This window comes from Tupaia chinensis, unplaced genomic scaffold (assembly GCF_000334495.1).
Source record: "Tupaia chinensis unplaced genomic scaffold, TupChi_1.0 Scaffold144378_1, whole genome shotgun sequence".
NCBI classification, from domain to species: Eukaryota; Metazoa; Chordata; class Mammalia; order Scandentia; family Tupaiidae; genus Tupaia; species Tupaia belangeri.
Window position 1 is genome coordinate 2,489,376 of NW_006204238.1, and position 26,354 is coordinate 2,515,729.

The 26,354-nt window shown below is 36.9% G+C and overlaps 1 protein-coding gene across 2 annotated transcripts in view; it reads right to left on the bottom strand.

The window, feature by feature from the left end:
• Positions 1 to 23: 23 nt before the first annotated feature.
• Positions 24 to 26,354, bottom strand: part of GHR (growth hormone receptor) — a 275,628-nt gene continuing 249,297 nt past the window's right edge. Inside the window, exons 6-10 of one of the 2 annotated variants that reach the window (XM_027767675.1) lie at positions 22,180 to 22,358; positions 13,684 to 13,849; positions 12,824 to 12,914; positions 4,609 to 4,678; positions 24 to 1,077 (exon numbers count right to left, since the gene is read on the bottom strand). In XM_027767675.1, the coding sequence (XP_027623476.1) occupies positions 124 to 1,077; positions 4,609 to 4,678; positions 12,824 to 12,914; positions 13,684 to 13,849; positions 22,180 to 22,358 (1,460 nt within the window). In that variant the 3' untranslated portion in view covers positions 24 to 123. Of the gene's footprint in view, positions 1,078 to 3,892; positions 4,006 to 4,608; positions 4,679 to 12,823; positions 12,915 to 13,683; positions 13,850 to 22,179; positions 22,359 to 26,354 lie in introns of those variants that run through there. The other variant, XM_027767674.1, reaches the window with a different exon arrangement.

The following is a 26,354-nucleotide window of genomic DNA, read 5'->3' on the forward strand; positions in this document are numbered from 1 at the left end:
CCTCCCCCCCCCGCTCAAAAAAAAAAAAAAAAAAAAAAAAAAAGCATTGTTTTGGTTTAAGCATTCATGCCCCAGCCAATTCTTTGCCATTAGATACACAGCTCTTGGGAAATCGAAGAACGGCTATGGCATGATTTTGTTCAGTTGGTCTGTGCTCACGTAGCCACATGAGAGAAACTCTTTCTCAGGAAAGGGCAAGGCAGTTGCGTTGAGGACGAGGCCCTGTGGAGATTGTACTATATGTATGGAGGTATAGTCTGGGACAGGCATCTCAGAACCTGGAGCACATTCTGCTGTCCCAGACCTCCCAGCAGAAGAGGTAAGGCTTTCTGTGGTGATGTAAGTGTCTTCTTGGTTAAAGCTTGGCTGTGCATGTGACTCAATCTCCATGTGAGGCGCTACAGTGATGCACTTTTTGGCATCTGCCTCACAGAAGTAGGTGTTGTCTGGGCACAGCGAGACCACTTCTGGATGCATGTCGCACTGGGATATCCCTGCCTTGTTCTTTTGGCCCGGGGAAAGGACCACACTCCCCGCTGGTGTAATGTCGCTTACCTGGGCATAAAAGTCAATGTTTGCTAGTGAACTCGGATTACTTAGCTGAGTATGGGCTGCTTGATGGGTTGATTCAGTTCCACCAATAAGAAGTGGTTGTGGTTTGCTTTCCTCTGCTAGAATAACACTGGGCTGCTTAGTAGCAGGGGAAGCTTCATGGTAAGATGAGTTATTTTGATTCTTCTGGTCAAGGCACAAGAGATCTGCTTCCCCTTTTAACCTCTGTGGCTGAGTAACCTCTGAAGTACCATCACACATGTCACTGGCATCGAAATCAGTCTCCAGAATGTCGGGTTCATAACAGCTGGTACGTCCAGAGTCGTCATCCTTTGCCTCGAGGTTACTAAGTGACTTCTGATGGTCATTGCTTAGAAGTCTGTCTGTGTCTGATCCTTCAGTCTTTTCATCAGGGTCATCAATGTCGAGCTCAATAAATTCAACCCAAGAGTCATCATTGTAGAATTCAGGTTTATAGGTATCATGAATGGCTAAGATTGTGTTCACCTCCTCTAATTTTCCTTCCTATGAAACAAAAAGAAAATAAAGATCTGTGAAAATAGACTCACAATGATTAAATAATTTAGCAAATATCATTTGGAGACTAATTATGGTTACGATGTTACAATAAGAATAATAGTGGGACCAGCAGTTGGCATAATGACTATGTCGCTTGACTCCTATGTAGTTGACCGTGGTTCGAGTCACAGACCCCATGGCTTAAACTCACGCCAGGTGCGTGTGCGTGTGTGCCCAAGATCCCGAGAGGAGAATGGAGGAGAAAGGACTGCGGCATGGCCATTCCCCCTAAGGGGCGATTTTTTGCTTTCTGTTTCTGTCTTTTTAGCAAAAAACTCTCAAAAATAAATAAATAAAAAGAGAGAGAGAGAGAGAGAGCAAGGAAAAGAATAACAGTAATAAAACTAAATAACAAAAAATAAATTAGTTCAGAACTTTCAAATACATATGAAATTTTCCTAATTTTAAGAGACGTAATAATTTTTTTCTCTAAGAGGGCATACAGAATTATCGAATGTGACATATAGTTTGCAAAAACTCTCATCACGTGACAGTATCCATCTCGTGTCTGCCAGTGCCATCTACAAGTTAAATAGATTCATTAAGTACCTTGAGGAGATCTGGATCAATTCCTTTAATTTTTGGAACTGGAACTGGGGGCAGAATTAGCATCTTAATCCTAGAAAAACAAATAAAATTTTAGATAGTTCTTAAAAGTTATATATTCTGTTACATCAAAATAAAGGAATAAAATATGGGCAGTATTATTTCTTATTCCAAATATTTTGGTACTTTATGTAAATATACTATGAGAAAGAGAAGGAAATTATTAAGTGGTAGATGACAAAGAAAAACTATAGAAGAAAGAAAAAAAATGACAAAAAACAACAAAAAAGCCCTCATCTGAAGTCCCTTTGAATAGAATGTGGGTTTTCTTCTTAAAGCTTCTTATTGACAGCCAACTTAAAAATGAAAAAAAATTTAATTCCATCTGAAGCCAATTTTCATGTCAGCTATAAGACAGGCAATTGTTTTTATTTATTTATTTTTATCATTTTTTTTTTTTTTGGAGAGGTTTTTGCTATAGTGCACGTGTGCTTGCCAGAAAGAGAGAGACAGAGAGATAGAAACTGAGAAATCACCCCCCCCGGGGGGATAGCCATGCCGCAATTCCTTCTCTTCCATTCTCCTCTCCGGATCTTGGGCACGCACGCACACGTGCCCACAGTAAGTTTAAGCCACCAGGTCTGGGACTCGAACTGTGGTCGAATACATGGGAGTTCGGTGACATAGCCATTATGCTAACTGCTGGTCCCAAGACAAGCAATTGTAACTCACATCTCATCATAAATTTTCAGAGAAAATAAAGAGAAAAAAGCCAATTCATATGGAGCTCAAATTATTGGTACCTTTGGAAAAGAGTGGAATGGGGATTCGTTAGCACACAGAGGTCACTTTAATTATAACAATAGTAAAGATGACTCATTATCCTGGGTGTTATTATGGGGTTCATTTCAGATGGAACTATATATATGTATTTTTTTTTTTTGAGAGGTTTTTGCTATAGGGCGCGTGGGCTCACCAGAAAGACAGAGACAGAAAGAGAGATAGAAAGCGAGAAATCACCCCCCAGGGGGGATGGCCACTCTGCAATCCCTTCTCCTCCATTCTCCTCTTGGGATCTTGGGCACACACGCACACGCGCCTGGTGTGAGTTTAAGTTACTGGGTCCAGGATTCAAACCGCAGTCAGCTACATGGGAGTTCAGCGACATAGCCATTACCCTAACTGCTGGTCCCCAGATGGAACTATATTTGACTCTCTCTAGTCTGTACAGAATTATTCACACAGTTTTGTATGATTCACTTAGATGTTCTGTTCTAAATATTTAAACTATTTTTTAAATTGTAATTAGTCTCAATGTCTATCCTGCCTGTCTTGTGCCTTGTTGTGTCTCCAGGATTTAATACAATTCTTGACACGGATTTAATACAATTCTTGACACAGGGACAGTGCTGATTGAGCATGTCCTGAATAAATTTAAAGAATTGACCTATGTGTTTAATAATAACAGGGTTTAGGTCTTAAAATCAACACTATTGCTCTGGAAAAAAAGCTTGAGATTACCCATTCCAACCAACTCTTTTTACTGTTTAAAAAGACTCCCAAGTGCTCAGAGATGGATACCTTTGGTCAGGGATAGTAAGCTGATGTTTGAATATCAGGTGATATTCCACTCATGTTAGTGGTCAATCTAGTTTCTTTAATAAGGAAGCTGTTTTCTGCATATTTCTCTCTGCTTCTGTCTGTCATTTTACTGAAGTCAAGGAACAGGCCAAATTCTTTTTTTTTTTTTTTTTTTTTTTTTGGCGGGGAAAGGACCACACTCCCCGCTGGTGTAATGTCGCTTACCTGGGCATAAAAGTCAATGTTTGCTAGTGAACTCGGATTACTTAGCTGAGTATGGGCTGCTTGATGGGTTGATTCAGTTCCACCAATAAGAAGTGGTTGTGGTTTGCTTTCCTCTGCTAGAATAACACTGGGCTGCTTAGTAGCAGGGGAAGCTTCATGGTAAGATGAGTTATTTTGATTCTTCTGGTCAAGGCACAAGAGATCTGCTTCCCCTTTTAACCTCTGTGGCTGAGTAACCTCTGAAGTACCATCACACATGTCACTGGCATCGAAATCAGTCTCCAGAATGTCGGGTTCATAACAGCTGGTACGTCCAGAGTCGTCATCCTTTGCCTCGAGGTTACTAAGTGACTTCTGATGGTCATTGCTTAGAAGTCTGTCTGTGTCTGATCCTTCAGTCTTTTCATCAGGGTCATCAATGTCGAGCTCAATAAATTCAACCCAAGAGTCATCATTGTAGAATTCAGGTTTATAGGTATCATGAATGGCTAAGATTGTGTTCACCTCCTCTAATTTTCCTTCCTATGAAACAAAAAGAAAATAAAGATCTGTGAAAATAGACTCACAATGATTAAATAATTTAGCAAATATCATTTGGAGACTAATTATGGTTACGATGTTACAATAAGAATAATAGTGGGACCAGCAGTTGGCATAATGACTATGTCGCTTGACTCCTATGTAGTTGACCGTGGTTCGAGTCACAGACCCCATGGCTTAAACTCACGCCAGGTGCGTGTGCGTGTGTGCCCAAGATCCCGAGAGGAGAATGGAGGAGAAAGGACTGCGGCATGGCCATTCCCCCTAAGGGGCGATTTTTTGCTTTCTGTTTCTGTCTTTTTAGCAAAAAACTCTCAAAAATAAATAAATAAAAAGAGAGAGAGAGAGAGAGAGCAAGGAAAAGAATAACAGTAATAAAACTAAATAACAAAAAATAAATTAGTTCAGAACTTTCAAATACATATGAAATTTTCCTAATTTTAAGAGACGTAATAATTTTTTTCTCTAAGAGGGCATACAGAATTATCGAATGTGACATATAGTTTGCAAAAACTCTCATCACGTGACAGTATCCATCTCGTGTCTGCCAGTGCCATCTACAAGTTAAATAGATTCATTAAGTACCTTGAGGAGATCTGGATCAATTCCTTTAATTTTTGGAACTGGAACTGGGGGCAGAATTAGCATCTTAATCCTAGAAAAACAAATAAAATTTTAGATAGTTCTTAAAAGTTATATATTCTGTTACATCAAAATAAAGGAATAAAATATGGGCAGTATTATTTCTTATTCCAAATATTTTGGTACTTTATGTAAATATACTATGAGAAAGAGAAGGAAATTATTAAGTGGTAGATGACAAAGAAAAACTATAGAAGAAAGAAAAAAAATGACAAAAAACAACAAAAAAGCCCTCATCTGAAGTCCCTTTGAATAGAATGTGGGTTTTCTTCTTAAAGCTTCTTATTGACAGCCAACTTAAAAATGAAAAAAAATTTAATTCCATCTGAAGCCAATTTTCATGTCAGCTATAAGACAGGCAATTGTTTTTATTTATTTATTTTTATCATTTTTTTTTTTTTTGGAGAGGTTTTTGCTATAGTGCACGTGTGCTTGCCAGAAAGAGAGAGACAGAGAGATAGAAACTGAGAAATCACCCCCCCCGGGGGGATAGCCATGCCGCAATTCCTTCTCTTCCATTCTCCTCTCCGGATCTTGGGCACGCACGCACACGTGCCCACAGTAAGTTTAAGCCACCAGGTCTGGGACTCGAACTGTGGTCGAATACATGGGAGTTCGGTGACATAGCCATTATGCTAACTGCTGGTCCCAAGACAAGCAATTGTAACTCACATCTCATCATAAATTTTCAGAGAAAATAAAGAGAAAAAAGCCAATTCATATGGAGCTCAAATTATTGGTACCTTTGGAAAAGAGTGGAATGGGGATTCGTTAGCACACAGAGGTCACTTTAATTATAACAATAGTAAAGATGACTCATTATCCTGGGTGTTATTATGGGGTTCATTTCAGATGGAACTATATATATGTATTTTTTTTTTTTGAGAGGTTTTTGCTATAGGGCGCGTGGGCTCACCAGAAAGACAGAGACAGAAAGAGAGATAGAAAGCGAGAAATCACCCCCCAGGGGGGATGGCCACTCTGCAATCCCTTCTCCTCCATTCTCCTCTTGGGATCTTGGGCACACACGCACACGCGCCTGGTGTGAGTTTAAGTTACTGGGTCCAGGATTCAAACCGCAGTCAGCTACATGGGAGTTCAGCGACATAGCCATTACCCTAACTGCTGGTCCCCAGATGGAACTATATTTGACTCTCTCTAGTCTGTACAGAATTATTCACACAGTTTTGTATGATTCACTTAGATGTTCTGTTCTAAATATTTAAACTATTTTTTAAATTGTAATTAGTCTCAATGTCTATCCTGCCTGTCTTGTGCCTTGTTGTGTCTCCAGGATTTAATACAATTCTTGACACGGATTTAATACAATTCTTGACACAGGGACAGTGCTGATTGAGCATGTCCTGAATAAATTTAAAGAATTGACCTATGTGTTTAATAATAACAGGGTTTAGGTCTTAAAATCAACACTATTGCTCTGGAAAAAAAGCTTGAGATTACCCATTCCAACCAACTCTTTTTACTGTTTAAAAAGACTCCCAAGTGCTCAGAGATGGATACCTTTGGTCAGGGATAGTAAGCTGATGTTTGAATATCAGGTGATATTCCACTCATGTTAGTGGTCAATCTAGTTTCTTTAATAAGGAAGCTGTTTTCTGCATATTTCTCTCTGCTTCTGTCTGTCATTTTACTGAAGTCAAGGAACAGGCCAAATTCTTTTTTTTTTTTTTTTTTTTTAGTGAAGAAACAGGCCAAATTTTTTTTTTTTTTTTTTTTTTTTTTTTGAGAGGTTTCTGCTATAGGGCACATGTGTTTACCAGAAAGACAGAGAGAGAGACAGAGAGACAGAAAGTGAGAAATCACCCCCCGGGGTGATGGCCATGCCACAATCCCTTCTCCTCCATTCTCCTCTCAGGATCTTGGGCATCAATACACACATGCCTGGCATGAGTTTAAGCCACTGGGTCTTGGACTCGAACCACAGTCGACTACATGGGAGTCCAGGGACATAGCCATTACACCAACTGTTGGTCTCTCATTTTTTTTTTAAGAGAGAGATTTTTGGTATAGGGCGTATGTGCCTGCTGGAGAGACAGAGAGACAGAAAGCAAGAAATCACCCAGTAGGGGAAATGGCTATGCCACAGTTCTTCTCCCCCAATTATCATCTTTGGGATTTTGGGCATGCATGCACACATGCCCGGTGTGAGTTTTAAGCCACTGGGTCTGGGACTTGAACTGCGGGTCAACTATGTAGGAGTACAGTGACATAACCACTAGAACATCTGCTGGTTCCCAAATTCCATTTCTTAAGTTTCTTCGAGTAGCCTCTACTTTGACTATTCAGTGGGTTAAGTGTTGAAAAACCTGTTACTGATAAATAGCAGGCATAGAAATAAATAAGTTATTGATAACTGCTATGATTCTTAATGTTTCTGCTAAACCCAAGCAGAACATACAAATTAATAAAGTAGGCTAACAGCAATGAGTTGTACTTTACACTAAACTATGGGTTGGCAAATGATGGCATATTGGTCACACCTAGCCTGACACTTGTTTTGGTAGGTAAATTTCACTGGAACACAACAACATTCATGGATTTATATTGTCAATGGCTGCTTTCATGTCATGGTGGTGAAGCTGAGTAGTTGTGACAGAGAATATATGGCCTGAAAGCCTAAACATTTCTTATCTGACTCTCTATAAAACAAGTTTGTTGTCTTTTGCACAAACATTTTATCTAATCCTTATGACTACCACCTTAAAACTGCCAGGGAGGCAAATGATACTGTCTATGCAAAGATTTGGAGAATTAAGGAACATGTTCAAATTATGAACTAATACTTGGCACAGCTGTCAGCTCAAACGCAGAGTATTTAACTCTAAAACTGAGGCTGTCTGCCAGTTCTGATGCTGTATCTTTTGGTCTGCATCTCTAAATGCTTACAGCCAGACTTCTGTAACCTTGGGATCTGTGTTATTAGCAGGTTCAACCAATCATGGATTAAAAATGTTGTCATTATTCCCTAAAAATTACAGTGTAACAACTATTTATGTGGCATTTACATTGTATTAGGTATTGTAAGTGATCTGGAGATAATCCACAGTATACAAAAGGATACGTGTAAATTGTATACAAATGCTACACCATTTTACCTAAGGAACTTAAGGATCTGAAGATTTTGACAACTGCTGATGTTTTTTAACTTGTTAAAAACAGACAAAAAAGGTGTATCATAACTCTAAATATGAGAAGTAAAGAGCCTTAAATGACTAACGTTTGACAGCATAATATGCACCTCTCCTTTTCGAGATGATGGTGTATTTAAGCAGCTATTAGTGGTTTTCTTTTTTTTTCTTTCTTTATTATCATCATAATCTTGTTTATGTTACATTGGATTGCATATAACTTTACAGTGTATTACATTGCTTTTTCAAAAGGGAATGCCATGCATGTCAGTCAATTCAGAGACATTAATCTCCCCACTTCATCATTCAATATCTTTTCATTGTTTTTCCCAATCATTATTATTATTATTCCAATTACTTTTTTAAATAGTCAATCACTATTTCTCATTTTGCTTGTAAAAAGGCTTTACCCATCATGAAATACTTCTCAGACCAATCCAGTTGAGAATACTATACATGTCATCATCAACAGGTAATAAGCCATATCTGTTTCCCACTAATATCCTGCCTCTCTCTTTGTTCTCTTGCTATCTTTCTCTATCCTCTTCTCTTCACACCCCCCCCCATTTCACACTGTCTTGTTTTCATTAAGTACTTTCACTGCTTTTATGTCCTCCAATATTTCGCTCTCTACCATGGTTTTCTAGGAGTTGCAGTGATCTTATGCCACAGTGATAGAACCTGAAGCCTAATATAGAAGTCTGAGTTTTTGTGTGAAAATTTTCCATTTTGTCAATACCTTATAGCAAAATCCTCTTTCCGAAATAAAAATAAAACACACACACACACACAAATACCTGCAGTTGAAATTTGGCCTTTAGTCTACAACTTCTGTTTTATGTTGATTCCATTATTTCTATCTCAGTAACAGCTCAAAGGGTGAGCGGGGTGTATGGTGAAAATGAGTATAAAGAACCTGGCTTGAAACTGTTTGGAATGTTATTATCATTTTTTTCAAATACAAATTGTGCTATGAGTTTTCGTAGCATTTACTCAATTATCTGGACTAAGACAGGTGAAGTTACTTTTATAATAATTATGGACTTACAAAGCTTCAAGGACATGTAGGACCTAAAAACCTTTACAGTCCTAGATTTCTGGGAAAGACTGAAATAAACACCTCATTCTTTGGAGTATCATTTTAATTGTTAGAACTAGATGTTCCTTCTGTAACTGCTGACAATTATTTTCTACCATTTCCTACTTTCATCAGAACATACAAATTTAGATAATTATAAGTGCTTTTATCAGCAAATGAAAGAAAAAAATTAATTTTCTACAAAGGATTCAATTTAGCACAGGAAATTTGGGAGTACAATAAATATTTCAAATCAATTTTACAATTTGGTAACTTTGACCAAGTGTTACAGGTAAGGTTTTTATTATTCATAGAAAACACTATTTAGACAAATGTTAATATATTTTCTTTGAAATCCTGTCTGTTGAAAGGATGTTTTTTTCTTCTAAATATTGTTAGCTAATAATAATTAAACAGCATAATAAATTTACTTGATCTTTACAATGACTCAAAATGGACAGTTAATGTTAAATGTGAATTGCTTTATATACAAAGTGAGTTTATCTACTACAATTACATATAAATTAACCTCTTAACTGTACAAATAAATAAACTCAAATGAATTGGCAGAACAATTTGGCTTTTTTATTATTGACACTTAACTACACAAATTACTTAAAAATTAAAAAATATATTTATTTACTTCATTTTCCCAATCAGTTGAAATACGTATTGTCCCTCTTATAATAGTTGTTTTTGTAAAAGAGTAAGTTGCTAAAAAGTTATGTACTAAATGAAATCTGTAGAACGAATTTATGCTTTCCCACTAGTTTACATTATAAAACTGGATATGAAATTTTAATAAAAATATCTTCTCTTACATTCAAATACAAATTAGGAGGCTTTTAGTATGCTTGGCACTTTAGAATTTTAGCATTCTTTTTTTTTTTTTTGGAGAGGTTTTCGCTATAGGGCGCGTGTGCTCGTCAGACAGAGAGAGACATAGAGACAGAAAGCGAGAAATCACCCCCCAGGGGGGATGGTCATGCTGCAATCCCTTCTCCTCTGTACTCCTCTCGGGATCTTGGGCACGCATGCACACGCGCCCAGCGTGAGTTTTAAGCCACCAAGTCCAGTAGGCGAACCACAGTCGACTACGGGGGAGTCCAGTGACATAGCCATTACGCTAACTGCTGATTCCCAGAATTTTAGCATTCTAAGAGTACATTCTAATAAAAATCTATTTTGAAGTTTACATACACTATGCTATCATACACACACACACACACACACACACGTTCACACACAAACTAAAAGCTTTATGCAATACAAGAGGACTTTTAAAAGTTTATGTAAATTTAGAATAAAGTATGAGATCATTATGGTGCAAAAAGTTTTTAAGTTTATACATAGTTTCTTTTTTTAACAGAGAATTTTACATTCTTTTCTCTCTTGTTTCTTCCCTTTGACTCTCTCACCCACCCTCTACCACTCACTCCCTTCCCTTATAGTCTCTGGTATCTACACTTATCCTCTCTACTCTCCTATCTTGGGATCTTTCAAATTCTGCCACAGAGTCCAGACATTCAGTATATATTGAGTATCTTTCAAAGTCTGGCTCATGTCATCATGTCACATAACATTAAGTCTTCTATATTCATCCATTGTCAATTAAATAATAAGGTCTCATTGTTTCTTAAGGTTGAGTAATATTCCATAGTATATGTGTTTCCCAGTATTTCAACCCAGTCATTAGTTTTTGGACATTAAGATGGGTTGCATCATAGTTTTTTCTTTCTCTCTTTTTTAAGGTTTTTTTTGCCATAGGGCATGTGCACTCACCAGAGAGAGACAGAGAAAGACAGAGAGAGGGAAAATAAGAAATCACCCTCCCCAGGGAGAGTGTGCAGCTATGCTGCCATCCCTTCTCCTCCATTTTCCTCTTGGGATTTTGGGCATGCATGCATACATACATACATTATTTTCAAGCTGCCAGGTCTGGGTCTCGAATTGCCATCATCCATGTGGGAATCCAGTGCTTTAACAACCATGCCACCTGCTGGCCCCTCCCTTGTAGTCCCTTGTAGATTTTTTTTTTTTTGAGAGGTTTTTGCTATAGGGCGTGTGCACTCGCCAGAAAGACAGAGAGAGACAGAATGTGAGAAATCTCCTCCTGGGGGCATGGCCACGCCGCAATCCCTTCTCCTCCATTCTCCTCTAGGTATCTTGGGCACACACACACATGTGCCCAGTATGAATTTAAGCCACTGGGTTCAGGACTTGAACCACAGTTGACTACATGGGAGTCCAGTAACAGTCATTATGCTAACTGCTAGTCCCTTCTTTGTAGTTTTTTAGTAGCACACATTTTCCATAAAGTATTTGAAGACCTTTTGTATCTTCACACAGATTCCATTTTGATTTGTAGGTGATTCTTGGCTTTAGCTAGAAAACTTGCTTTTAATTCTAGGTAGAATGCCCAACTGTTTTGGTTGCCCTCAATGAAGGGATTCCCTAGGACACAGGACTTGAATTACTAAAACTACGAGAGTCCCAAGAAACTTCTGGAGTGTTAGTCATCTTAGTTCTAGAAGAAGAAGCAAATTTAACCCATGAGACTTAAAAAAATACTGTAAATATAAGAAACTGGTAATCTATACTAATGCTTTTTTCCTATATTTTGTATAAAATTTTTCCTACCATATGTATTGAGTTTTCTTCAGGAAGAAAAATGGAATAATAGCTTCTCACAACTCATGGGAAATTTAAAAGCTATGTAACCTCATAACCATATATTACCCATGAGAATATAAAGGCCTAGAAAGGTAAACAGATTAAAAAAAATGATCAAACAGTAGTGGCAGGATAATAACTGGAACACAAGTCTTTGGAGTCCAAGAGAATGCAGAATGGAATCTCTTCAAACTTAGAAAAACTTCCGTGTCTACAAATGCAGGTCTTCAAATACTTTACAAAAAATTAGTACTGTTAAAAAACTACAAGGAAGGGGCCAGTAAGGTGGCATGGTTAAGGCACTGGATTCCTACCTGGCTGCAAAATTATAAATATCTCCAATTTTTTTTTTTTTTTTTGGAGAGGTTGATGCTACAGGGCACGTGTGCTTGCCAGAAAGACAGAGAGAGACAGAGAGACAGAAAGTGAGAAATCATCCCTCAGGGAGAGATGGCCATGCCGCAATCCCTTCTCCTTCATTCTCTTCTCAGGATCTTGGGTACGCACGCACACGCGCCTGGCATGAGTTTAAACCAGCAGGTCCCGGACTCGAACTGCGGTCAACTACATGGGAGTCCAGCGACATAGCCATTATGCTAACTGCTGGTCCCTTTTTAATTCTTTTTTCTTTTGTTTGGAAATATCCAAATAATTTAAATAAAACTTGATTTTTACCTAAAATTTCTCTCACGTGAAGTCTATAAAGGTCTTGTTGGATTGAATTATCCAGATGGCTTTAGTTTGCCACTTAAATTTGCCTGTACATAGGAACTGCATCAGACTCAGTCAAAGACTCAGTGATACCCTGGGATCCTGGAATTACCACTAATGTAACCCACAAAATGTCCTATATAATTTTCCAGATAGAATTTAAACCTGTTAATTCTCTATGACGAACATTACAAATTGAATTTTTCAAAAGAATTATTTTATTTAACTTTATTTATTTATTTACTTATTTTTTAATTTTATGAGAGAGAGAGGAGAGACAGAGAGCGAGCGAGCAAGCAAGCTGCCAGGTTTGGGGCTCAAACCGTGTTTGGCCTTGGCCATGTGGGAGTCCAGTGCCCCTAACCACCACACAACCTGCTGGCCCCACAAATTGAGTTTTGAATCATGGAAAACGTATAAGTGGAGATAAAGATTTACTGGGTTAATTAAAATTTCCACTTACAATTTGCAAAAGAAAACATTAAATAACAAATGTAAACATACATGGAAAGCTAAACAGCTGGCAAAATCATGAAAGTAAACCTACCTTTGCTGTTTAGAAAATATAAATACAAACAGCATCACTGTTAGCCCAAATATTCCAAAGATGACAATTAAGAACCATGGAAAACGAAAATCTGAAACATATAAAAACATTTAATTCACAGAATTATGAATGGCTGAGGCAGAGTTTACATTTCACTTTCCCTATTGCGTTCTAACTGAGCAAAGTCAATGATTCCCTTGATTCCTACTGAAACAGAATGCAATGGTTTAGGATTAATTTCTGTTCTAAGAATACTTCTGCCATTTTTTACGTCCTTTCATATTAAGAAAAACTTAAAAAATAAAGAAACTATATACAGTTCATACATGATATATGTTTTTTCAAAAATAAAATGACCTGTTCTAGACATTATGTACCCAGAGAGTATCATTACAGGCTTCAGCTCTAGGAAAAAGTCTTGCTGGCTAACACTAGCCCTAAACAGTGCTTGCTTGGTTCATTTTTTATTTTAACATGAGGTGATATTTTTTAGCTTCCAGATTGAGAAACTGTCAAAAATACAGGGGTAGAGTTTTAATTTATGATCATGGCAGAAACGTTTTAGACATGAGACATATATTGTACACATGCAGACATATACTACATATATCTACATATCTATATACCATGAAATATATATTTTATACATATACTTTTCCTAAATTAAATAGTTGGGAAACAAAACCCTCCTTTTGCAATGTATAAGACTTCTTATAGAGAGTGAGTTTCAGCTCTCTCAACCCTGGTATGTGATGTTAGTATATTTTGATCTAGACAACAGGCTAACTGTACAGGGATCTGTCAACTTTTATATTGACAACAGTTGTGTTAGCTGCCATTTAATTTTTTTTTTTTTTTACCTTCTTCACACGTAAGTGCGCTCATTTGAGGAAGAGTTACACAGAGCACCTCACTGAACTCGCCATATTTTTCAGAGTTTCGTTGTCTGGATCTCACACGCACTTCGTATTCTTTATCCAGTCTCAATGAGTACACTGGAACCGATGTTGACAACACAGGGTCCATCTTTCAAGATAAAATATAGAAGCTTATTGGCTAGAGTCACAGAGTCAGTGCAAACAACTCTAGGAGTATTTCTCCACTTGTATTCAGAATGGATTTCTATAAAATGGGAAATATTTTAAGGTGCACTGCCGGAGTTTGCTATTTAAAGGAAGATTATGCCAAATAATTATGCTAAGTATCATTTTGTTAAATGGGTAACTTATATATCAAATTCATTCTAATATAAATACAAATATATCATAGAGTGATTAAAGAAATGCAGCTATATCTTTAGAGTGGGATGTGAAATATTCTACTAAGATTGAAACACTAGAATGATTATAAATGGCAGAACTATAAGAACTACAGATATGCTGCCTACATATTCGTGGTATCACAGTTTTGTATATAGGAAGACACAAGAACAGAAAAACACAAACCTATTTCCAAACCAAAACAAATAACAAATCAAGCATCTACGTTCTTTGTAAGTTCTGGGTATTCCTTCATATAATCACAGAATTAGAAATGGTCTTAGAAAAATCATAGTTAACTTTATTAAACTTTTTAATGATTTTATTAGAAGCAACTATATCTCTAATTTTCTTGTTCTAGAAGGCTAAAAGGCTCATCAAAATAGTCTACTATTCAAAATCTGCAAAGAAAAGTCATTGGAGTCCTTTGGTGATGAGCATCAGGTTCTCACAACCTTTAAGCTCAGGATATACCTTTACCTCCTCAAAAAGGGTAGAGTGAAAGTATTAAGCTAATTTGACATATTATTATAAAAAAGGTAGACTAGTGATGTTTTCCTCCAGGTCAAATACTCAAATCGGGTATTCAATTTGCTTTTCATTTATTTTTGAGTAGTAAACCTTGTTCTTGTTTATGGAAGACTTGAAACATTCACTTTGTTCAACAGCATGGATTTTCACATAAATACAATTCTTATAATGTGTTTTATTACATCAGCAACTGAGCCTTTGACTTCCAAAGTAAATTTTCTTTCATACCATTTAGCTTTTACTCACAAAGTACCTCCTTTTCCTTCTGTATACAAGAAATGTTTTGTTTGGGTCTTTTGTAGAGACCTCGCAAATATGGAATGTTTACATGCCTAAAATGCTTTAAGGCAGGATGATGAATATTAAACTTAAAACATCCTTAAAAGCCTATGTTTCTATCTTAAAGCCTTAATTTCTCTGCTATTGTCACCAGTACCATTTCTTTACAGATTTTAATAAAAGAACTAGAAAGTAGCCCTTAGTGATTGGACCTGTGGCCCTTCTCCATCTTCCCTCAACCTCAACACTAGTCAAACCAAGCTCACATTTTCTCACACGGCTCCTACCTAGGCAAACCTAGCCACCTGCCTGCGTGGGGATACTTAAACCTCGTTCAGTCCTCAGTGTGAGTATTGAGTATTCCTGATCCTCTAAGCCTTTCACAAACTTTTCTTCATTCCACCCTCCCAGATACTAAACTTACTCTATTTCTTATCCTATTTCACTGCTCACATTTAAGTACACAGTCTTTCTATACTACACTGCAGATTTGCTGAGGAAACTCATTATCTTTCATTTCCAAAGCCCAGCACAATATTAACTATACAGTGGGTGCCCAAGATATGGCCTTGACATTGTGAATAATCCTATGACTTTTTTTTTTTTTTTTTGAGAGATTTTTGCTATAGGGTGTGTGCCCTCATCCGAAAGACAGAGAGACAGAAAGCAAAAAATCACAGGGATGGCCATGCTGCAATCCCTTCTCCATGTTCTTCATTGTTCTCATGTACCTGACCAAAGGTGGGAGTTTCATGGTTGTGCCTCAGCTAGGCATAATTACACGCCATGGGCTTCCAGAGCTGAAAGTATGATCACTCAGTCTACGAATGCTAATGTTCTGATTTACACTTTTGTCAAATGTTTCGTTTCAGGGCCCCTTAATGCTCTTAAAGTCATAATGGTCTTCAGTCTAAATTACTGAAAAGTCTAAAGATTATTATTTGGTTAGGTTATACCTATCACTATATACCATGTTAGAAATTGAAGTGAAAAAATTTTAGATTTCTAATTAAAAAATTAAAATAAATTGACTTTAGGTTAATATAAGTAATGTATTTTAATAAAAAATGATTAAAAAACTTACCAAGCAACAAATATTAGGGAAGAACAACACTTTTAACACTTTTGAAAATCTCTTTAATGTCAAACATAATATACGATGGCTATATTTTTATAACTGCTTTTGAATTAAATGTGTGTTGTAGTTTTGGTTGAAATACATGAATAAAATCTGGCCTGATACAGATATACAGTGAAAAAAAGGAGGAATATTTAATAATCTCTTCAGATATTTGTGGAAATTCTTCTTTCACATAAATATTCCAAAGCAGAAATGGTAGTTTGTCAAACATTAGCTGTAAAGAGACATTTGAAATCATATCAATGAGCCTTTCATACTTTGTTACATTAAAAGTCATTATTTCTCACCATGAGACCTGTCCTGTAAGAAATGTCTAAAGGGAATTCTTCAAGCTGGAAGAAAGGGATGCTAATTAGTAACACAGAAGCATATGAAAGTATAAAGCTCACTGATAAAACTAAGTTCATAGTCAAATTTATAATGCTCTAATACTATAATGGTGATGTACAAATCACTTATACTTTTAGTATGAAGTTAAAACGCCAGACAATTAAAAATGACTATAGTAATTTGTTAAGGGAAATATAATATAAACATACATTAAGTAAAATATGATAGTAAAAATTTAAATTGTAGGGAATTTTCGTATGGGATCAAAGCAAAATTGTTAGCTTAAAATATCCTGTTGTAACTATAATATGTTTTATGTAAGCCTCATAGTAATCACAAAGCAAAAGTCATAGTAGATACAAAAAAAAATAAAAAAAAAACACTAAGAAATCAAAGCATACCACTAGAGAGAGAAAAATCACCTATCACAAAGGAAGATAGGAAGTGGAGAAAGAAATAAAGGATCTACAAAGCAAACAGAATCCAATGAACAAAATGGAAATATGGTAAGTCATTAACTCTCAATAATTACCTTGAATATAAACAGATTACAGGAGTAGCCATACTTACACCAAATAAAACAGAATTTAAGTCAAATATTAAAAAAGAAAGACACTAGATAGTGGTAAGGGAACAATTCATCAAGAGGACATAATGATTATAAAACATGTGCACCCAACATTGGAGCATCCAGTTATATAAAGCAAATATTAATAGATGTAAATGGAGAGACAGACTATAATACAATAAGAGGGGATTTCACTATCCCATTTTAAGCAATGGAAAGACCATCTGTACAGAAAATCAAGAATAAACTGCACTTCGGACCAAATGGACCTAACAGACACATAAGAACATTCTACTCAACAGCAGCAGAATATAAAGTATTCTCAAGCACATAGAGAACATTCTCCTGGTATACTAAGGTCTCTGGACTTGAACTGAGAACCTTTCCAAGTGAGATTGCCTCACAGTGCTTCATTTTATCACTATGCCACTATCTAGATCCAAGACAGTAAAATTTAAGTGTTAGTAACACAGAAATAAGTATGAGGTAATGCATATATTATCTTGATTAAGCCATTCCAAAATGAGTACATATTTCAAACCATCATAATGTACACAATAAATATATACAATTTTTACTGGTAAATGAAAAAACTTCACTATTCATTTAATATTTTTAAAGTATCATTTCCTCATGTATGGTATTGGTTACATGATATATCGGTCATTTCAATAATATTCAATAATATTAGTTCACTGAGTTATGCAGATTTTCTAAATGTTTATATTTAGAAAAATGTTACACTTTTTTTTTTTAGAGAAAGACTTTTGCTCAAGGGCACATGTGCTTGCCAGAGGGACAGAGAAAGAGACAGAGAGACAGAAAGTGAGAAATCACACCCCAGGGGTGATGGCCACATCTCAATCCCTTGTCTGCTATTCTCCTCTCAGGATTTTGGGCATGCATATACTTGCACCCGGTGTGAGTTTTAAGCTGCTGGGTCTGGAACTTGAGCCACAGTTGACAATGTGGGAGTTACAACACCTGTTGTCCAATGTTACTCATTTTATTGTATAATGTAAATTTTTTCAAACTATTATCACTATAGATTTCATCAGAAAAGTCCTCAAACACTATCAAATTCATGTTCACAGAGATAAGTTTCCAAAATCTTTTTTACCTTGAATGCTCAAAAATTTTTAATTGACAACAAATTCTGTCAGTTGTTTCAGTTGAAGTGACACATTCACTTCATTCTTTATATTGTTATTATATTAAATTGACAAGTAATAACTATATTTATTTATAAGATATAGTATAATCTATTAATACAAATATACAATGTGTCATGATGAAATCAGGGAAATAATCGTATTGATCACCTCAAACATTTGTCGTGTGTGTGCATGTGTATGCGTGTTGGGAGTGTTCAAAATCCTCTTTTCTAACTTTATTGAAATACATAGCACATTGCTGTTTCATATAGTCCTCCATTCCTCCTATCTAGCTGTGTTTTTATACCCATTAACCAAACTCTCCCAATCCTTCCCTTGCTCCTGTCTTTCCCAGCTTCTAGTAACGAATGTTCTTATTACTGCTCTCTAATTCCATGACACCAAAGTTTTTTTTAGCTTTCATGCAGTGAGAATGTATGGTGTTTTTCTTTCTGGCTTATTTCACTCAACATAAGACTCATACATGTTGCCACATGCAATGGTTCATTGTGAGTGTCAACTTGATTAGATTGTACAGCTAGTGAAACACTGCTTATAGGTATGTCTGGGAGAGTATTCCCAGACAAGACTGGCATGTGAGTCAGTAGATGGAGAGAGGAAGATCTGTCTTCAAAGTGGGCAGGCATCTACTAATCAGTTTGAAGCATGGGAAGGAAAAGCAGAAGAAATGTTTTTCTGTTTCCTCTCTCCCTCCTTTTAGCTAGAATCTTCCTTTAAGACTGTGTTGTGTGTTCCACTCACACATATCTGACTGCTCTTCCCTACTCCTCTAGATCCTTGGTTCTGTTTGTTCCTGCCAGCTCTAGGACTCTGCGTCCCTTCAGCTGATTGGACTCCAAGTTTATTAACCTTTGGACTCTGTACTCTACCAGTGAAATCACAAGGTGATCAGGCACATGGCCACCTGAGGGTCTCCCCTTGTCCTTAGACTGGAACCACACTAGCTTCCCTGCTTTTGAGTTTTGCAGGTGTTTCGCTAGCTTTCAGACAGCCTACCATGGGATGTCACCTTTTGATCAGGTGAGATGATTCCTATAATAAATCCCTTCTTTTACATATGTTTATCCTGTTAGTTCTGTTTCTGTAGAAAACCCTGAATGACAAGATTTCATCCCTTTTTTAATAGCTGAGTAATAATCCATTATGTATATATTCCACATTTTCGTTATTCATCTGTTACGATGACCAGTAGAATAGGAGAAAATGTTTGAAAATTATACATCAAATAAGGGATTAGTATCCAAAATATACAAGAAACTCAAACAAGTCAACAGCAAAAAATGCCAAACAATCCAATTTAAAAAATAGACAAATGATCTGAACAGACATTTCTCAAAAGAAGACATACAAAGGACCAATAAGTATATGAAAAACTGCTCAACATTGGTAATCATCAGAGAAATGCAGATCGATATCAGAGTGAAATACCATCTCAGAATAGTTAAAATAGCTATTATCAAAACCAACAAAAACGCTGGCAAGGATATGGAGAAAGGGAACTCATACACTTCTAGTTAGAGTGTAAATTTATACACCGCTATGGAAAACTGCATGGCAATTCCTCAAAAAACTAGAAGTACCATATGACCTAGTAATTCCAATTTTGTGTATATTTCCAGAGGAAAGGAAGTTCTTTTTTGAGAAGGTATCTGCATTCTCACATTTCTCATATTTCTTGCAGTACTATTCACAATAGCCAAGATATGGATCAACTTCATTTTTTTTGAGAAATGTTTGGCAACTGAAATAAGAATAACCATCTACCATTTTATCAGCCATTCTTTCAAGGAAAAATGGTGTTATGTGCACAAAAGCCCCTAGTTCAGCTGGCAACTCAGTCATTTGAGAACTTTTCCTCAAGACAATCATTAGCTCCTCATTATGAAGAAGTCTTTTATATGTATTTCCCATGTGTAATACAGAATATTAAAACAATACATACTTGAAGATAAATATTTAATAAAATTAATAATTTTTACAGCTTCATCAAGCACATTCTTATGCGAAATTGGTTTTTTCTACCTTCTGTACTGTGAGCATATGGTGTAAAAAATACAGTGACTATTAGTAATGTTTGGTGCTATTGCCTGGATTTGTGCTAAGCTGTCAGCAGTCATCCTTTTGTAGCATCAGTGTAAATGTTAGCACAATGAAAACAGGAAATCACATCTTAGTATATGGTGAAAATAGTATTCTCCTTGAGGTGTTAGTGACCCTCATGGTCCATAGTTTATACTTTGATAACTGCTGTACCAAGTACCTAGCAAAGGCATTGTGCACAACATTTATTTCAATACCTGGTTGCTGAATAAATGTTTGACAGTAGCTTGGATTTAGAAAATATTGTTGACTTAGCATTCAACCAGGTTTTTTGCATCAAGTTATAGAACAAGTATCTAAATTAAAATGACTGAAAAAGTGTGACACATATACCCTATGGAATACTACTCAGGCATAAAAAAACAATGAGATCCTAGCATTTGATAGAAAGTGGACAAATATGGAAGATTTCTTCTTAAGTGAAGGAAGCCAGACTACAAAAGAGAAGCATTGTATGTTCCCACTTAATATATACTGTACGTCTACACTCTATGGCAGAAACTGAAATACTGGACAATATAAAGGCATGGAAAGCAACTATGGATACCACAGTGTGGGAGGATGGTGGGAAATATAAGAAGGTGAGAGGGAGGGAATCAAGGGGAAAACAAAGAAGTAAAAAATAATTAAGAAACACAAAATGAAAAATTATCTGTTGAAGATAATAAGTATGGTAATATCTTTGAGACAATATATAGTGTATTCTGGATAGGAAAATTCATTTTGTATGCTGTAATGATATACAGTGAATAAATGTAAAATTATAAAAAAAGAAAAGACTAAAAAAAATTTTCAGAAAACAGAACCTCAAAGATCAGCATCCTAACTGTTCAAAGCTGCTCCAAGCTATTTTCCTCTAATGACAAAACTGGCTTCTTTTTTGGTGGTTCACTGAATGGACAGGGCCTGGTGTCTCAAAATTCTGGATGTGAGCTGTGCCAGCTCTGAGAACAACCTGATGACTGGCCAGAAACTGCTTGGGTTGTCCAGGGATATGGTTATGGTTAGACTGATTTAGAATTAGTTATATTGCGAACAGCACAATAATCCCGTTTTTCTTCTTGTAGTGTGCCATGTGGAATTTATCTGAGTGCTGTGTTTCCATACACTTGGCAAGGAGAGGTTCAGAAGTCAACCAGCACCACACTCGCTGCTTGCTTATGTAAAACACTCTTGGCTTGATTCTTCTCTGAAAACTGTAACAAAAAATCTTTCTGAAACCTCAAAGGGACAAATTCTTTCCTTGCATTTCTCTTTAGGAAACACTTACAAACTCATTTTAATGAGGGTCTTGCAAGTAGCAGCAACTAAAACCGTGGGAGAACATTTGGCCATAGCCCACTGTTGACCTTGACGGATCATATCCCTTTGCCACATTCCCAAAGACCATTAAGAGGCCAGCCTATGACTGCTCTAAAGTTAGCATGGACATCAAGGATGACTAGACGACAGTTTTCTTTTTACTTCCACAGGGTTTTTGTTTATTTGTTTATTTGTTTATTTTATTTTTTTAAGGTTCCCCCCCACACACACACACACTTAGGGTGCATGTGCTCACAGAGAAGCAGTGACAGAAGCAGTGAGAAATCATCCCCTCCTCCCAGGGGTGATGGCCCCAGCACACACCACAATCAAGATCTTCTTCATTCTCTTCTCGGGACTTCAGGCGCACACACGTGCCTGGCGTGATTGCAGGCTGTGAGGTCCAGGACATGATCAACCATGTGGAAGTCCTGCACTTTAACCAGCACAGCACATACTGGCCCTCCTTCCATAGGCTTTCATGCATATAAGTTCTAAGCAAGCATCTGCTGTCTCACAGAATTACAAGAGGCTATTTTAATGATCGTATCTGTTTCCTTCAAGTAAGAAATTATGGAGCACATAGTGTGAACATGAAGTCTAAATATAAATGACAGAAGGGTTGTGGACACAGAAGAAATGTCAAAGTGCAAGACTTAGTGACATCTTACCATTTTCCACTGAGTTTCATTTGCTTCTTTGTATTGAAGTTCATATTCCAGGACTATCCATCCCTTATGAACATCTGCATTGGGTGGTGGTTCCCATCTCACTTGGATATCTGCATGAATCCCAGTTAAACTGATGTTCAGTAAAGTCCAATTAAGGCCAATGGGTGGATCTGGTTGCACTGTGTAATTCAACAGAGAATTAGTATATACAGAAACACATATGTGGATATTAATGGAGTACTTTCTTCTGAAGAGGTCAAATTAATTTCTTTAATTTTTATCATTCATATTTGTAATTCTTCCAGAATTCTTGTAACTCTCACTTTATAAAAGAATATCATGTTTATAAGAATGATCTATTTTTAATGAAGCTTCCAATATTCCTTTTGAGTCTAAATCTGATCTGTAACTTATTTTGAAGATCTGTCATATTTTACATTTCTTTTAACTTTGACAGCATTAATGCTTTTGGATTTTGGCAAAGGAATTCCTTTTCATTCAGAACAGAAGGAATAAAGGCAGAAAGACCTATAGTATTCAAACATGAGGCTACTTTGGAACAAGGGGTAGAGGAATTTTTTTTCTTCTACTTTATGTATGGCCCAGGGCAAGGAATTGTCTTATTCATTTTTATGTTTCTAGTACAATCTTTCTGAAGACCCTGCAAGTGCTTCTTAACTTTGTCATTTTCCTAGCCACATGTGATTATTTCTTCAGACATAAGGACAGCACTCTGTTATACTCTTAAATAGTAAAAATTCAGTGTTTTACTTTGTCTAACTGTCATATGAACAATTTGAAATAGAGTTTTGCTTGGTTTCTACTGATATACTCTATGTTCTCAGGGAAATCTGTTGCATTCTACTTATTAGAGTGATAAGACTGGACATGGTGTTGCCTGCCCTATGGCAAAAACCAGTGGCGTGATAAGATCACAATTTCACAAAGGTTGATGAAGAAAAATATGGATTTCAAAGCTAGGAACTATACTTAAAATTATTCTAGGTAGTTCTGAGTAAATTATTGTTAGGTGTCATTAGTGAGAACTTTGAAAATCATTTGTAGATAAGTACAATGTAAAAGTTACTTTCCCTTTTGCCATACGCAGGTCATTTAGAATGTTGTGGAATGGATCCTGAGGTTTGATCAGATATGAGCCTCTAGATGCATGGAGTGAGGAGCTCTTATGAGCAGTCAAATCTGGTAGCTAGAGAGGGAAGCTCTGGTATTGATCCAGAGTGGAAACAGACTTTACAGAGGAGGTACATGCTATTGGCCACTTTGAAGGAGATGACACTTTTTTTTTTTTTATTAAATGGATAAGTCCAAATTTGACTAATAATGATTACATTTTGGAAATTACATTAGAAGAATGGGTAAAAATGACCAAATTATATGTGCCCACATGATGGCAGTAATACCTTACCCTTCTGGATTTGTTGGGAACTGAGGACTCCTGATAACCGAAACAACCATTTAAGTTACCAAATTATCAAAATGTTTTTGATGGAAACCTTCCTAAAATTTATTACTCATGTTACCTCTTCAAACTTTCATTTTCCATTTTAAATAGGTGATATAAGACAAGGTGCTCCTGGAGTCTTATAATCTCTACATTAAAATTGCAACCTTTCCAATGCCCCTATTCTCTTTCTCTACTTCAGTGTCTCTTTCCATTTCGCTGAGATGAAATCTTACTAGGGTAGACACTTTCTGTCTTCAGCACGTAGAACACTGCCTCTGGCCCACGGAAAGGGCACAATAAATATTTGCTGAATGAAGTGAATGGATGGCAAATTTAATATGTTGCTTTACATCCAAAGAATAATCCTGTGAGCAAGTAGGATACATAATACACAAGGAAATCAAGGCTTGTAGTGACTGACATCTTTCTCTAGTTCTGTTAGTCACTTCAGTTCTTTGCTCTTTCTCACTCTCAGCTTGTCCCCTCCCCCACTATTGTTGTATTTCTGCCTCTCATCATCTTTTGATGTGATTATCACAAAGTCTTCCAATCTATTTAGTCTGTCCTTATCTAATATACCCCTCCACATGCAGCGAGATTAATTTCTCTGAGATATTAATCACCTGACAAGTGGAACTGTGTAGCCTTGGAATTAAAAGCATGGATTCTGCAACCATGCTGTTTAGATTTGAATCCCCGTTCTACTTACTGTCTGACCTTGAGCTGGCTATTTAACTTTTCAGCTTCATCATCTGTAAAATGGAGATTATCCTAAAACCTGTCTCACAGGATTATTCTACCTGACACACGGTAAATCCTTTGTGAGTGTTAGTTATTACTATCCTCAGGTCATTTTCCTGCTTAGACACCTGCAAATGCACCCCTTGGCAGTAACATAAAGTTCAGACTCCTTTGTGGGCCACACAGATGGCTGATATTTCCAGCTGACCAGATGAGCCAGCCTAACTGCTCCTGAGTCCCTGAACATTCTGCGCTGTTTGTCACTTTTGGTACTTGGTAGTTGTTGGAAAGAACAGTCCTGGGACCAGCATTTAGTGTAATGGCCATGTCGCTGGACTCCCATGTAGTCGACCGCGGTTTGAGTCCTGGACCTGGTGGCTTAAACTCACACCGGGCGCGTGTGCTTGCATGCCCAAGATCCCGAGAGAAAAATGGAGGAGAAGGAATTGCAGCGTGGCCATTCCTGGGGGGGTGATTTCTTGCTTTCTGTCTCTCTGTCTCTCTCTGTCTTTCTGGTGAGCGCATGCACCCTATAGCAAAAACCTCTCCCCCACCCCCCCACCCCCCCAAAAAAAGAAAGAAAGAACAGTCCTGTGATACCTGTCAGCTCTCACTCATACTTTAGGAGGTAACTGAATTGTCACCATCTCTGTGTCACAATTTGTTAACCCTCGAGCCTAATCATTCATGCCTTTGGTCACCATCTCAATCACTATGCACCCCACACACCTCCAGACCAGCCCCCATCATTCTGTACTGCAGTTATTTGTGAATATGCTTGACTTTTCTACTTGACTGTATCTTACTCATTTTGTAACCACCACACCCAGAACTGTACCTGACACACGACAGGTCCTCAGTGAAAACCCAGTAGATGAGTAAGGCTAGTTATTGGCAGAGATAAGGCTAAAAGTTTTTCTGAACCCAGATTCTTACTACTACCCAATTTTGTTTTAGTTCAATAGTTATACCCACTGATGTTAAGAGATGTAATAGTCTCTCCAAATGGTGCAATAATATGATCTTTTCTGCTTATTACAGTTTTCTCAATCTTCTCCCTCAAAGTCAAGCTATCAAATTTTATTTGTTTCTGTCTGCAGCTTGTAGCCACATTCTCCCAATCTCTTCCAGGCTGCTGATGCTTGGGAAACCACATATAAGAACAACACATCTGGGAGAAGTAATAAGGAATTCCTATATGCAACAAACAAGATTTTGTGGATAAATTTTGAGCACCAAGGTCATATACTCAAAGTCCTTCTTTGAGTCTTTCTAATTTGCTGTTTATACTATTAGAGTATAAACATGTATATACTAATTACAGTTGTTTGTTTTGCTTTGTTTTTCATTTTCCCTCAAGTCCACAAGAGGGGCAAAGGATCATCTGTTTGGATCTTTTACTTCATTGAGCTATCTCCAATGTTTGTTTTGAGATCTTATAAACATGCCTTTAGACTGACTGTGACTGTTTTATAAATGTAAAATTCCAGAGTTATTATGCTTTATGATAAAGAAAGTCTAGGCTTTGATTATAGCAATATTAGATTCAAAGTTGAAAATATTTCAGCAGCTCTGAATAGAATAATAATATCAAATAATTAGGAAAGAAAGAATCTTAAAAACACATTGAGTTTACCATTTGCAGTAACACTCAAGAATTCAATCTAGCTAGGGAACCAGCAGTTAGCGTAATGGCTATGTCGCTGGACTCCCACGTAGTTGACTGCAGTTTGCATTCCGGACCCGGTGGCTTAGAACTCACGCCAGGCGCGTGTGCGTGCGTGCCCAAGATCCCGAGAGGAGAGTGGAGGAGAAGGGATTGCGGCATGACCATCCCCCCTGGGGGGTGATTTCTCGCTCTCTGTCTCTATGTCTTTCTCTGTCTGGCAAGCGCACGCGCCCTATAGCAAAAACCTCTCCAAAAAAAAAAAAAAAAAAAAAAAAAAAAAAAAAAAAAATTAAATCCAGG